The 15,582-nt window shown below is 39.2% G+C and overlaps 1 protein-coding gene across 1 annotated transcript in view; it reads left to right on the forward strand.

Moving 5' to 3' along the window:
- Nucleotides 1-278: 278 nt before the first annotated feature.
- LOC137290305 (protein FAM91A1-like) overlaps nucleotides 279-15,582 on the forward strand; it is a 33,422-nt gene continuing 18,118 nt past the window's right edge. The window contains exons 1-16 of the mRNA XM_067821123.1: nucleotides 279-474; nucleotides 1,903-1,987; nucleotides 2,391-2,600; nucleotides 3,019-3,086; nucleotides 3,820-3,936; nucleotides 4,118-4,208; nucleotides 4,344-4,406; nucleotides 6,487-6,593; nucleotides 6,932-6,970; nucleotides 8,310-8,437; nucleotides 9,396-9,526; nucleotides 9,900-9,994; nucleotides 10,431-10,517; nucleotides 11,248-11,453; nucleotides 11,895-11,982; nucleotides 12,464-12,574. Of these exons, the coding sequence (XP_067677224.1) occupies nucleotides 403-474; nucleotides 1,903-1,987; nucleotides 2,391-2,600; nucleotides 3,019-3,086; nucleotides 3,820-3,936; nucleotides 4,118-4,208; nucleotides 4,344-4,406; nucleotides 6,487-6,593; nucleotides 6,932-6,970; nucleotides 8,310-8,437; nucleotides 9,396-9,526; nucleotides 9,900-9,994; nucleotides 10,431-10,517; nucleotides 11,248-11,453; nucleotides 11,895-11,982; nucleotides 12,464-12,574 (1,698 nt within the window). The 5' untranslated portion in view covers nucleotides 279-402. The remainder of the gene's footprint in view (nucleotides 475-1,902; nucleotides 1,988-2,390; nucleotides 2,601-3,018; nucleotides 3,087-3,819; nucleotides 3,937-4,117; nucleotides 4,209-4,343; nucleotides 4,407-6,486; nucleotides 6,594-6,931; nucleotides 6,971-8,309; nucleotides 8,438-9,395; nucleotides 9,527-9,899; nucleotides 9,995-10,430; nucleotides 10,518-11,247; nucleotides 11,454-11,894; nucleotides 11,983-12,463; nucleotides 12,575-15,582) is intronic.

Below are 15,582 nucleotides of genomic sequence, written 5' to 3' on the forward strand. Positions count from 1 at the left end.
GATAAGGAAATTTATTCTCAGAACATTTTGGTGTGGCTGTGATGAAGGTTTAGGTTATAACATGATGAGTCTTTTCTTGATCATAATTACCGTAATGTTGATCGTTAGACGCTCCATTGACACCATGCTATAACTTGACTATGACCCCATTGGTCAGCCCATCCGTCCATGTAGCACTATGCACAGTCAGCAGAAGGTTTTATAGTCATAGAAGAGTACATAGTTATTTGCACAGAAAGTAGTACAAATTGTTAACCGGAAGCGGAAAGTTCAATGTTGTGAGAGAAAATTGCATTGCTGTCTGCTGTGATAATTGTAGGTGTTTCCGCAACGATGATGGGCGTTTGATAGCTGCTAACACCTCTTTTGAGCACAATATGATCTGTTTATGTTAACGTAAACATGAACGCTGACGTTGAAACCCATATTCGCCAAAATCACACATGGCAAAAACTTCCAGCCAACATCAAACAGGTAAGACTGTCACACCCACCCCTTGGACTTTCACGTTTTCTTAGTCCATGTAATCATATGAGGAGACAATGTTTATTTTGATGTTCTGATTGATATTCCTAATGTATGTACCCAAGAAGGATTTGGGTAAAGACCATTTTCGGTCAGACGCTGTTCTTTTGCCCTAGGTTAATAAGTACTATACATGCCAAATATCTACATCCTGTTGAGATATTTCCCTAGAAAACTGCTTGCAAGTCTCATCGTTTTATCTTTTTACACGGTGATACAGTACTATTGACTATGTATATTTTCGTGGCATTGTCATTTGGAATATGTAAATGCAACTGTCCATCATTGCTTCAACTAATTTGAAGCTAGTTCATATGAATAAACTCGTATTCCAGCCAAGTACTACATTGAGTTGATATGGCGAGTGCATTTTCTTTGACGCACCTTTCCGCAAGAAATTTGAGCGGAACGGTTTAAGGCAAAATCAAGAATGAAATCTCAGCCTACTTTTTAGAAAAGTAGAACGTAGATAACTCAGTGAAGAAATCCTAAATGGAAATATGTCAACTTTACAAAGTTCATGATTGTGAAAACTGTCATCTCATAAGACCCATTACGTATACTACATGCTCACTGCCATTTTGACAATGGCGTAGAATTATAATTACTTACAGTGATTCATTTTGTTTTAGAGTAATCAATGTAATTTTAAGAGTTCAGTGAATGGTGCAATGATATATGGGATCCAGAAATGTCTACAGACGATGAAAAAGTGCAGCAAGTTCGTTTCCCCGCAACCACAGTCAATTTATTGCTAACCCTTTTAGTGCGATTCCACTTTTCAGTTAACCAATCAAAATGTCCACCAAGTGGTGGAAAACAGGGGTGGTTCAGTTTCAGGGCTGGTATATAATAAAGTGAATGGATGTTAGTGGAAGTAAGTATGCCGTTTTGCAATCCGTGCACCTGTTCTAGTCGATAGCCTGAATTTTTGCCTGTACATCTCTGTATAGTGCACAGTGCGTCAAAGAAAATTCACTCGCCAGCTAGACATAGAGCACACCTTGGTATAGTGCGACATCGTCTAGTAATATGCTGGACTAATTTGAAGCGTGTGTTGGGAATCCTGTAGTCTACTTGAGACTGGAATATATGTTCATTTTAATGTCATTTGTCTTCCTAAAATGACCTGATTCTGACATCTTATGTCGTGTGGCAGGGACACTAAAAATGATGTCTAAAATGATTATTAAAGAAAATGAAAGACGTCCAAAATGTGTTATAAGGATAATTAATCATATCTTAATTGCTATATGAAATATGTGTGTGTCATGACGTGTCATTGTTTTATTTGACTCCACTTTGTTTAGTACAATATTTCAGCTAATGTGAGTGATTATGTTTTATATGTCATAAGTGGACATCATTCTTTTTCAGAGTTTTGGGAATTCTCAAAGAGAGTATGACAAGGCAGTTGTGAACTTTAGTGTTAAAAATCAGCTACGATACAAAGGAAGTCTTGGTAATTGTATATTTTTCTCATGATTAAGACAGCTTGTATCTGTCTATAAGTAATATGCACCCGAGTCATAAGTGTGATTAGTTTGATGATTTGACATTTGAAACAGTTTGATTTAGTATTATTGTGATTTTATGATAATATAATAGCAGCAGTTGTTTTCTTGGTCAGCATAATAATGATACTTTGTAGTTAGATGGTTGTCAGTGTCTGATAAGAAGGACAAACTCTCAATTTATGTCATGTAAATGAAGAATTTGACATGATAATTTTGAACACATGGCCCATTTCAGGGACTGGGATTATTATGATAATTTCAACCGGGAAATTAAACTGGAAAGTTTACCAGCTTGACTAGTGATAAAATCTCTGAAATGCTCAAAATTCTATTTATTTATGATTCAAGTGCGGCATATACGAAAAGATGAGCGTCGTTACTATGAGGACCTCCTGCAGTACAGCCGGGATCACTTAATGTTGTACCCCTACCACCTCTCTGATGTGGTGGTGAAAGGTCTGAGGATTTCCCCCTTCATCTACTACACCAATATGATGCAGGATATCATGACACAGGAGAAGAGTTATGACTCCCTCCCCAACTTCACAGCCGCAGACTGTAAGTTAGAATGAAGTTTAACCTGAAACATTTTCTGTGGAACAGAATTAAGCTCAGCTTGATCTGTGGAACACTATTTCTTCAAAAACCAAGTTTAATTAGTTGTTAGATTTTCAACCTTCCGTCACTATTGCCTTATGTGTTATTTTCTTTATTTACATTATCATGCTCATAAACTATGCGAAGTATATTTCATGCAAAACACAGCTGTTGATCACTTTTGGTGGTGCCATGAAAACAATTTATGAGAAAAAAAAAATAATATGATGTCTCTGTCCTCATATTGTTGATGTGTCTGAATTGTCACCTAAGCATATTAAGTTAAACATGTGGTTGATTCCTTCTGTTTGTATTTATAGCTAGAGTTTTAGGTTTTGGATGCATAAGTAAAACTGTTCCATTTTCTGTTTTTATGCAGGCCTGAGGCTTCTAGGTATTGGCCGTAACCAGTACATTGATCTCATGAACCAGTGTAGGTCATCCAAGGTAGGAAGGTGTCATTGAATGCTCTTAACATACTGTCATACAATGAAAGAATATTCATTGACCTTTTCCCTGTGTATGGTATCCCTTATATATTGCTGTTGCAGAGTAGAATGTAAACGCAGTGATGACTTTTATTTAAAATGTTAGTTTGAGAAACCATTTTTATGTGTGTTTCTTCTCCATGTATCATTAACTCATGAAATATAATTCAGTTCCAGGGATCCAAATAGGACCTTATTTGTGTGCTATGACATTGATGATTTGCCCTGTGACATGACAAATATTATCAGAATAACACACACCATTTAATGCAAAATGCTATATATTTGACTAACTGAAATGATTCAAAACCTATGTTTGGACTCCATCAAAATATTTATCAGTTGCAACCTAACATGGGGTGGCAGTTATAGATACCAGTGAAAGTGACAGGAAATCCTGTTTTGGTTGATAACATATTTGTGGGTTAGTGTATGGGTCCTGGACAAGTGGAGCTGGACAATCTTGACAGTGTTCAGGAAATCCAGCTCTCAAGTTACATGTTTACATGGTATTTACCGATTTATTTAACAATAAATTGAAATGACATAGTTGTTGGAATGTTGTAAGTTTAAATGGGTCATCAAAAGGTATGAACATCTATATATATTACCTGAATAGTCTGTGAGATTCTTCGAACAAAATTACACGTCTGTCCCTGAGTTTGCATGATGTATGATGCTGTGTGTTGCAGAAATTCTTTCGTAAGAAACCAGTTCGAGAGCTGTTACCTGTTCAACCAGTGGAGACAGCAAGTATTGAATCTTGGTGGATTGTGAACACAGGCTACATCACAGAGGATGATATAAAGGTACAAGAAACAATCAGCATATCTGGACGTCATTAAAGTTGGGATGACATTCGTACCTTGGGGGGTTTTTTTGGTTTGATAGTATGCTTGAGACAAACATGTGAGTGTTTCATGTTTGAGATTACATTATATATCTTATGCTGTATTTACCTCTGTTTATGATTCCACAACATCATTCCAGATGTGTGCTCAATCTGAGAAGACTGTGATAGACTCCATCATTGACAGTGGTCCACAAACAGCAGGGGATCAGGATAAAGATATTGTACATAGTGAGTAACCATGGTAACAGATCATACAACATCGACAAGTTGATCAACAACGATTCTACCGGCATTTGCATTAACTGATTTCTTTCAAAACAGTAACTTCTTTAACATGTAAATGTTCTTTGTGATATGTTTCAGGTTTGTATAGGAAGGGGCTGGTGTATCTAGATGTTCCTATGGCAGATGAGGATTGTATCATAGGTAGGTCTTGAAGAGTGTTTGGCTGGTGTGGAATCAGGAGGATTCTTTTTCTGAAGAAGTCCTCCTTATAGCATAAAAATGTCCATTTTAAATGCCTACGACAGTTGTGACAATATTTCAATAAATATTTTACAAAACAAAAACTCGTTTTTGTCTTGTGAGACCCCTACAGGGCCCCTTCCAGGGCCCCCAACAGCCAAGAGCAGGTAACTCTCATTGTCAACCTCGTAGCTCACTTTTCATACTGTCGTCGTTGAGGACAGGCGTGCATTCACAGCTCTCTATATTAACACGAAGCTTACGAAAGTGAAGTAGAAAATGAGGGAGAAAGCGCCCAACTCTGTATGTATGGTTCCTTTTTTTAACGCAGGGGCGATATCAGGAATTTATAGGTGCCTCCTTTTCATTCATGAAATGTTGTAACTTTGCGTGGTGCCCGTTGCTTCAAGGCATGTGGCCGGTAAGATGGCGGTCGGTATGTTCCTCGTGGTTAATTTTTCCAGCATTGTCAAGACTTTAGGCGTGGATAAAGAGTACTACGGGAAAATAATTTAACATGCTCACTTTTTATTTCATTATATATAAAAAGTGAGGTGTTTATTCATTGTTGTTGAGTAATGTGTTAGTTACTTAAATATCATATCCTTTATGGCTTCTCTAGTTATGCACATGTCTGCTATTTATACATTATTGGTATAATAGCTTTATTTTTAACAGTTAAATACCGCCCGCGCATACTGTTGTTTCTGTTGAATATTCATGTGCTTTTGATGGATCAGCGGACCTTGCTATTAGTCAAAGCTCGACTCTGTTTTTTCCAGTTCAAAGGATGCATAACATGTAGCGCCATGCTGCCCCCTCAAGATAGGCATTTGTTATGCCTTAGATCCTTTATGCTATATATGTACCCCATGGAGGACTTCTTCTGAAAAAGAATTATACAAACCTGTAGAGGTTATGAATTCTTTGAAGAATGTCCTCCTTGCGGTATGGCCACCTACCTCCCTACATTATGTCTGACTAGTTCAGCATGAAAGGTGAGACAGCGAGAGTTACCTGCTCTTGGCTGTTGGGGGGTTCCAGGAGGGGGCCCTGTATGGGTAGTCTCACAAGACAAAAACAAGTTTTAGTTTTGTAAAATATTTATTGAAATATTGTAACAACTGTTGTAGGCATTTAAAATGGACATTTTTATAGTATATATGTACCCCAAGGAGGACATTCTTCAAAGAATTCATAACCTCTACATGTTTGTATAAATTTCGATTAACATGATTGGCTTGGATGATTCCATAAGTCAGCAGTTTTTCATGATACTATTGGGAAGCCCCATTAACATCAGGACTGGTTGTCACAATGTCTGCATGGATGGTGGGGTAGTCAGCAGTTTTTCATGATACTATTGGGAAGCCCCATTAACATCAGGACTGGTTGTCACAATGTCTGCATGGATGGTGGGGTAGTCAGCAGTTTTTCATGATACTATTGGGAAGCCCCATTAACATCAGGACTGGTTGTCACAATGTCTGCATGGATGGTGGGGTAGTCAGCAGTTTTTCATGATACTATTGGGAAGCCCCATTAACATCAGGACTGGTTGTCACAATGTCTGCATGGATGGTGGGGTAGTCAGCAGTTTTTCATGATACTATTGGGAAGCCCCATTAACATCAGGACTGGTTGTCACAATGTCTGCATGGATGGTGGGGTAGTCTAGTGGTAAAACTATCCTCTCATCTTATAGAAGACCTGAGTTCGATTCCCCACATGGGTACAATGTGTAAAGCCCATTTCTGGTGTCCACTGGCATGCTAAAACTATGCTCACTCACTCACAATGTCTGGTAGAATAACCACTACGAGAAGACAAACTCGGATTACGTGCAAGTTGACAGCATCAGCAATCAGGGATTGTTTATGCTTGAAACATTTTATATTCAATGATTAAATATACGTGCTATTTGAACTTGAGAGAAAGGTAGTTTTCATTATCAGAGATTGTGTGTGTTAAAATGACTGGCGTATGTTGAAGGAAGTGAAGAATGACATAGTACAATATAGTGTGTTGTGTTACATTTCAGTGCCTCCTCTGGAAGGATTTGTGATGAATCGAGTTCTAGGGGACTACTTTGAAACATTGTTGTACAAGATCTTTGTGTCTATAGATGAACACACTACTGTTTCCGAGGTATGCCCATCCCACTATTGTGTGACATGAATAATCTGACAATGGTCAGTTAGCACTAACTATGATGATTAATCAAGATGGAAATTGCTAATTTTACACTTTAATTGTTTTCATAATTTCTATGTGTTTTCTCTTGCTTCTGTCTATAAAAGTTGTACATAAAGGTATTAAATCATTAATACAAATTACGAGTCAGTAAGAAAACATGATTCAGGTATTTGTTTATTCAAACAATTGCTGTCCTAGACACATTAGTCCTGAAATGTTTACACTTCTTGAAATACAAACAATGAAATTCAAGATTGTCTTACCTTATGATCATTGTGCTTGTTTTCAAGCTGGCAAGTGTCCTACAGATAGATCTCCAACTAGTAAAGGTGAGCAAGTAGTCAAGTTTCTTTACCAGCAAGGTTACTTTCCATCTGTGATAGTCCTTGAAGATTGCTGCAGGTAGCATAAAACCCCACTCACTCAATATCTGTCTGCTGAAACATTAAAATGCAATCATTATCTTCAGTTGAGTTATCCAGAAATCTTTCTTTCTTCATCATTATAACATGTTTACTTCTCTTTTAGTGTTCTTTTGTTGTTAAAAGCAGCGCTCAGTGATATTCTAGCTATATGGTGGCTGTCAGTAAATAATTGAGTCTGAACCAGACAATCCAGTGATCAGTGATCAAGTGCATGAGCATCGATCTATTCAGTTGGGATATAATGACGTGTGTCAACCAAGTCAGTGAGTCTGACCTCCGGATCCCATTTGTTATCTCATACAACAAGCATGGGTTGCTGATGGCCATTTGTAACCCAAATCTTCACAGGCTTCCAAACTAAAGTAAATGAGTGGGCTGGCTTCTCATGGAACAATATACTATTTGTATAACGACATGCCGAATCTTCATGGGTTGTTTACTTAGTCTTTACTGGTCAGTGTGTTAAACATTTTCTCCTATCTCAGCCACGCATTTTTGTGATAAAATTGTTTACCTTAATTTCTTCAGGAATTGATCTTAGGCAGGCATAAATCTGTTGCTGCAGTCATCAGTGGCTGTTTGTTGAGCCATATATTTTAGCACACAAGTTTTTTAGGTGATGGTTAATATCCTGCATTGTATTTAGTGAGTCATCCCAAAACACAGGAGTGTGATAAACTATTTATCATACAATGTCATACATGCAATGGATCTAGTTCCCATTAAGCTTTTATGTTAAAGAGTGTATTGTTGTCAACAAATCTTAGCTTACATTTGAAAAGTAACAAAAAACTTTGCATGGAATTTCAGAAAATTTCAGTTAAACTTTTGTACAAGAAATACACTTTAATGTTTGCGGACATTCTGCACCTGGATTCCTGTGCTGACTGCTTACTAACACTGACAGTCGGTCGGGAAACTGTTCTTGGTATCTTTGCAAGCCTGTGGATTTCTGTCTCTGTAATCTACTCCATCTATCATAACAAGGGATGAATTTTCTGGGATCAGAGCACTGACAGTACTGTAACCACAGCCGTCAATCTGGATACGATCACCGACCCTTGATGCCATCTTTGTTTACTCTCTGAAAGTAGTCCCTAAAATTTATGACCTCTCTAATTTGAATCTATATCTGTATAAGACCCCAAAGGATACTGAAAATATCTGTTGGCTATATTCTGCTGAGAACCATATCCATTGTATGATAATTTGAAATAATACCATGTACAATGCTTGCTTTCAGAATGCTGTGTCTATGTACTGTAGACTTGGGTTTGCTAAGAAGAAAACTATTGACCTCAACCCATATGAAGTACACCCATCCTGGACACAACAAGCTCCCAAGACAGCTAAGACCCCAGTTATGCAGAAGTAAGAAAATGGGATAAATCTAGATGTCTATCTTAGTGGTTTTGTATTTGTGACCTTACATTTTTGGCAAATTGACGTGTCAGGGTGGATATTGGAATCTGCTGTGCTGTCTGTGACAGACACATTAACCAAGCTCTAAACAATTGGGAGATTTTGGATGTGTTCATCTGAAAAATGCAGAAGGTTATTGATATGATAAATATTTAGTAAAGTGATACGTTTTGGTATTCCACAGGCACATTTTTATGATTGTCTGTAGTTGTTGATGTGGGTTAAGCTATTTTCAGTAACATTTTGAATTTAATATATATGAATATATATGGGGGAACCAAAACAGAATCAATTTTAAGTGTTAATGAGTAAGTTCTGCATATTTTGAAATTGTTTCAGGTAATATTCCTGCTATAGCACTTACAGCTCAAATGGCCTGCTTAGTTACAGCTGCTTTAGTTATGAGTTATGTCCCTTACATTTTCTCTGACCGAAGTTATTGGTTAAAATTAAAGATTCGGATTTATAATGATCCTTGTGTTGCCAACACACAGCTTATCTACAACTGGTATCACATCTTCTCTCAATATAATCAGACTGGCTGATTATGACCAGTGTTAGTTCCCAAATTGTGCTAGTCAGTGGAAGTAGCTGTGCCTGAAAGTTACTAGCCCACAAAATAATTCACTAGCCCTAAATTTGAATGAAGACAAGGGTTGCAATCATTAAACTGCTAAAACACCTTCCATTACTGGTCCAAATAACTTTCTGTTGGTTTCAAAGCATTGACTCATCCAGCAATTGTCATATATGAACTGCGTATAGTTCAATGCCGAAATGTTTGGCCCAACTGGATTTTTACTTGGGACGAGCTGGTGGGCCAGTGACTATTTCACACACTGATTATGACAGACTATACTGACCTACTGTTGGGAGATTACACACAATGGTTGTTTCTTCATTGCAGATCTAGTCAGGATTTGTTGATTGACCTGAGTAATGCAATGGACGTTGATTTGACAGTCAGTGATCACTTCGAGTCCGATAATCTCAATTCCAACACCAATGCAGATGCCTCTTCCATTGAAAGTGCAATAGGTAGGTTTGTACCTCAACACCCACACATCCAGGGTTTTGGTCTGACACTGAAATTTATTCTTAAGCCATTTTGTTGTGACTGTGATGAAGGTTTTAGTTAAAGTATTAGGAGCCATTTCATTACCATCATTACCGTAATGTTAAACATTAGAGAATTCACTGACCCCTACCATACATTAATACTATGAAATACTTCTTGATATTGTTTGTGAAATTAGGTCATTGTTACCCCGAATTTTTATTTATTCTGTCATAATCATTTGTGTTTGGGATTACAAGTTAGACAGTTCACTGTTGTTGTCAGGTGCTACATGTTGAATATGTAGTCATCAATTGCCCCATGTGTTTGACATATTTCTTTTGATGTTCCCAGAACAGAGTAACCAAACATCAGGACAGAACAAGAGGATAGCTTTCCTGTTCGACTCCACCCTCACAGCGTTCCTGATGATGGGAAACCTCTCTCCGGTTAGTCTCAGACATATGTAATTTAATCAGTTTAAAAGACTGTCTCTTCCATCGGTACTGGTGGTGGGGTAACCCAGCGTTTAAAGGATTGGCTCGTTGCACCAAAGATCTGTATTTGATTCCCCACATGGGAACAGTGTGTGAGGCCCATTTCTGGTGTACCCCGCTGTGATATTGCCGGAATATTTATAAAAGCAGCGTTAAAACATGCCCGCTCACTCACTCTTTCAGGGGCATTATAAGAGTTTTACTGTGTCAACAGGGCAATGGGATATCTTGTTGGTTAAAGCGTTAGCTCGTCACACTGAAGGCGCAGGTTTTATTCCCCATATGCCCATTTCTTCTATCCCTTCTGATCTCAGTCCACACTCACTCGTTCACTGTCATTCACGTTTAAAGTGACAGCAAAGTTTACAGTTACATGTTTTGTATCCAGGGTTTGAAAAGCCATGCTGTCACTATGTTTGAAGTTGGGAAACTCAGTGATGAGTCTATGGATAGCTTTCTCTCCGAGCTGGAAAAGGTATGTTCATCATGTGTCTTTATTATCACCCATTCAATAGGGTGGCAGTGATTCATTTCGGGTCAGTAAACATTGATTCTGAAACCTTAGTTTTGATTTTTGATAAGGATTATCACTGTTTCGATTCGATATTTGAATACCTATTTAAATCATTTCCACACAGTCAGAGCATAATTTTTACTCCAACTAGAGCAGTTTTAACGTATCCAGTGAGAATTGTTGTTAGTAGACATCGCCAAGTTGACAATGTATTTCATGCTAAAAAAGCTGACTCTGAGAGTTACATGAAATCTGATGTTTCCTTGTATGAATAATTGAATTGAAAATGATTGAACTGAGTGTCCAGTATCAAAAATCAAATCGAATTGAGGACTGGGTGAATTGTTGCAGCCCTAGTACTATTCAATCTCTTTGACACATGGATCATGTTTCAAATTGATTAATGTCTGCTACTGAATAATCAAGGGTCTACTATTAGTGATGTCAGAGCTACACTTATCTTTGATCAAAGATTGCTATGGTCACACTTGGTGACTTGATTGATTGCACGTTATTGTTGCCAGAATCATTTCTCATACTTGGCTATCTGGTCTGGATTTGAGTATAGACTGATGTCATATACCTGAATTATAACGTAAAACAACCTTCCAAGAAGCATATTTGCTAGAGTGTTTAAAGAAAAAGGACATGTAGGTTTAGATTAACTGTCAGTGATGACTTTCCTTGTCAGGTTGGCTCCGATGCTGAAGGTGAAGCAAGACGGTACTTTGACCATGCCCTGACGTTACGTGACACAATCCACTTCCTGCGTCACAACAAGATCCTGTGTGAGGACCCAGATAGTGTGAATGGACAGGGTATTGACCTGCTGAGATGTGAGAGTCTTCTCAGTCTGGAGCCAGCCACCAGGGCCAGGGTGCTCAACAAAAACTACAGGTACACAGGGAGACATGCAGGTACAGACAGACACACGCAACAACCTCAGGCAGAGAGACAAGCAGACAGACATGGGCAGACTAACAAACACTGGCAGAGACAAACACAGACAGACAGACACATGCAGACCGACCGGTGGATGGACTGATGAATAGACAGAGCTACAGACAGACATGGAACATGCACATATGGACAAGCACACTGGCAAAAGAACATGCACACAGAAATACAGAGAGAGATGTATGCTACTAACATAGTGCTTAAAGAACTAAAAGACTCATAATGCATAAAGCCTGAATAAAACTGTCACCAGGTTAGAATTAGATTTATCAAATCAGTTCCTTTGCCACCCATTTATGTTTAGTCATATCAGTCTTCCATCTTGTAAGGGCAAACTGAAAGCTGTTGAATTAATAGTAAGATATTGTTTATCATTTATAGTCTCCTGGTGTCTATGGCTCCGCTGAGTAATGAGATCCGCCCAGTCAGCAGCTGTGTGCCGCAGCACATAGGACCAGCCATTCCAGAGGTGAGAAGTAGTACAGCAATACCTAGCTGAAACCTGGCTTTCTTCTACCTGTATGTCAGAAATTGATCTCGAGCAGTGTCTTTAGCCACTTCAGATATTTTATCAAGTGGCACTTTAAGGGTCTGTATTGATTTTGTTTCTGGAAGGGGTATTTGAGCTAAAAGTAACATAAAATCTAACCTTTACCAATAGAACACGTGTATTTATGATGCACAATTAGATTTATAACTCTATGCTTTGTTATTAAAGACAGTTACTAAGACGACCATGTTCCCTTGGGGGCATAATAGAAGGGAGACAACTCTTCTCTTTTTGGTCTAATGTTTACAGTACAGGCCAGATCTCTCCTTTATTTGGACCCCAGATTTGTGAAATGCTATTTGTTTATCTGTTATGCATGTTATTTAAAGCACCTACACATAGGATATATGAATCACTTGTAACATATGAGTGTGCACAATGCAGCTTTGTGTTGTTCCAGGTGAGCTCAGTTTGGTTCAAGTTGTACCTGTACCACCAGACAGGCTGTGGGCCTCCCTCTCTGCTACTTGTGAAGGGCACAAAACTCCGTAAACTTCCTGCAGTGTTCCAGGTAACATTACTCTCCCCTCTAGAAGACATTCTCAATCATCATATTAGCTGAAACAATTTTGAAAATCATTGTGGACATATTAATCTAATCTGTAGCAAGTGGCTCAAAGTTTGTGTCCTGTTGTAACAACGGCAATGAGGATTCAAAGTCACAAAATATTATTGTAATGCCTTCATGCCTCCCAACTGCTCAGTTGTCTGCCAGTGCGCCGAAAATTATTTGCCAGACTGTCTTTTCTTAGTGGCTTTGTTTTGCAAGTAAAGATTTTGTTGCTCTTACTTGAACAAATTTGTTGAGTAGTATAGGGAATGATAGTCCGAAAACACTTTTCAAAAACCCCTCTAAAAAGCCTCATTTACTAAATGAGGCTTTGGTGGGACTATTAGCTCTTGCTATTATTGCCCCTACTACAAAGCCACGCCATCACGTTTACCGTGACTTGGCAGGCGGTAACACTGTGCCGTACGGTACGATCAATAATTCTTCTCTTACAAATCCCCTACCCGGCCCACCCCTCAAGTAGTACAGTTGTAAGTTTTGACTGACCATATAGGATCGGTGGCTCGCTTACGGCTATGTTATGTTTATATCGATGAAACAGTTTAACGTGAACCGCCTACGATCTCTTTGGTGTTCATAATAAAGGCTTGCTGGGCTTTTTGTATTCCCTGTGCTATGTACTTTTTTTTCTCATCCTCGCTGATAGCAGACTTACGAGACTTGGATCGAATATCTTGTTTCATTCCGTTATATTTTTTGAGTTCAGAGAGGATTGAACTAAACTCCTCTTCTGATATCTTACTGTCAGAGAGTGCCGTGGAAATACGCTCACTAACTGTGTTCAGCTTTGCTTCGGCCAGAACCCTGATCTCATCGTGTTTCAATGCCTTACGATTAAGTCTGCGTGATACTAACTTAAGCGCCAACCCTACCAACCCTGTCACCCCAGCCGTTATTTCAATACCTAACACTATAGGTGCAGCCACGATGGTGGTTAACAACCCAACGCCTGCCGCCCCTAGTCCCATGCTGGTTGCCATAAGGGTAGTGTCAGCCCCGTCCACGATATTGAAAGCTCTATTGTACTTTTTACATAGAGCTTTCCGCGTGTCACGGTCTTGTTCTAATTGGCGTTTCACATCACATAACTGCCTCAAGCGGAACCCATCTACGGTTTCCAACGTCTTCGCTACTTCCTCTACGACTGGGTACAGACCCATCCTATAATATATATTTTGAAAGATATTTTAATTGGGGTTCAGTTAAAAATCTATCAATGTATTTGAAGCCTATAAGTTCTAGATTAGTAGTCAGGGTAATAGGTGAGAGGCTAATAAAATATCCTATTCTAATAAAAACCCCACTGAGGCTTATTAAGTGGTTTATAGGACCCGTGGTATCCTGTTGTATAACAATACGACAATAATCGTGTGTGTAATCCCAGCGTATTGACACCCCGGGTAAAATTTGGTGGTCTCTATCGAATGAATCCGTAAAGAAGACTTCTATGATGAGTGTGAAAGGGGGGGTTATTATTTCAGGATTACTAAATGTTAATTTATTTTCGAAGAAAGTTGATAATAACCTTTTTTTGTCGTAACCAGCAGGTTGTCTGAGTGCTAATCCCCTCTCCGAAATGAAATCCCCGGCCCAGATACCGTTGTTCCTAATCTTAGTGAGCCAATTATTTTCGTCTATTGTGATATAAGGTGAGGTGAGTGTTAAGTTGATCAACCATTTAGGTTTTTTAAAATCTGGTAACGGCACCGGTTTGTACACGTTGTCTTTGAAGTGCAGGATGTATAATTCATCTTCCTCACCAGGCTGATCGAATCCCTCCGTATCTCCCAGGTCGTTAAGTGTAGTGTTGGGATGATTACTGGTCATTATTATACTATTATGATATAATTTCCAACTGGTTTTCTGATAATAATTCAGGGGTTAACTTAATACCCATGAAGTGTATGTTGTCAGGCAGGAAGATATTGATTAGTGATATCTTGTTTTCCACGATCACGTTGACCCCCTGCAGACTGGTGTTGGAGCCGACACCCACCCGCACGTAAACGTTGCAAACTTGAAACTGGTGTCGTTTCACCCACCCGAGTTTAATCCCCTTCACGATCTCGACATCATTCCCCGATGGTTCCCCTAGGTAGACTTTGATGAACAGTGTTGAGTTTGCCGGTAGATCCTCTAGTATCTTGACCACGCCTTCGAATTCAGACACCAACTGCAATTTCACGTTTTGCATGGCCGGTTTACTCGATAGCATGTGGGCTGCTATAGTGTTGACTGGGCTGACGACTATGCTACGTCTCTGAGTTGGGACGTAAGCCACGAGCAGGGTTCCATTGTTCACGACTTTGTTTAGGTGGTTGTCTTTGTTATCCGTGAACACGTAAGGGGAGACGAGTCTAATATTGAGAAACCATTTGTTATCGGGTAACAACACCCACTTGTCATCTTCGGTGAAGACGAGCATATATGGTTTGTTTTTGACGACGGTAGTGCTCTCAACATCGTCTAAGTCGAACAGTTTACCTCCGAATGATGGGTATATTCTCCAGTTGTCATCACCGGTGTTGACGAGGGCGTACTTAGTGTTGGCTGTTGCTCCTGTGGTATCTATCATATCACTTAGGGCTCCACCGGAGGGGATTTCAACGCGTTTGTAAATGTTGTTTTTTAGTTGCAAGGCGTATGATTTACCATCTACTCCGGGAGCGTCGAAACCGCGTGTGTCTCCGAGGTCGGAGATCCCGATATTGACGCATTTTTTCACTCCGGGCCCTTGTGCGCTGGTCATGTTACGTGAAGCGTTAAGCTGAGGTATCCTATATTTACAGGATTATGATTTATATCTAACACCGATATTGTCAGTTCAGGTATGTTACCCTGGGTTAATCTCTTATACTGCCGTGGTGAAAACGACTCGGTTCTACCGTCGTTGAATTTCTCAGTTTTCACCGGCACTGCTCTCAGTATAGTGGAAGGGTGGCCTCCTT

This window comes from Haliotis asinina, chromosome 7 (assembly GCF_037392515.1).
Source record: "Haliotis asinina isolate JCU_RB_2024 chromosome 7, JCU_Hal_asi_v2, whole genome shotgun sequence".
Taxonomy (NCBI): domain Eukaryota; kingdom Metazoa; phylum Mollusca; class Gastropoda; order Lepetellida; family Haliotidae; genus Haliotis; species Haliotis asinina.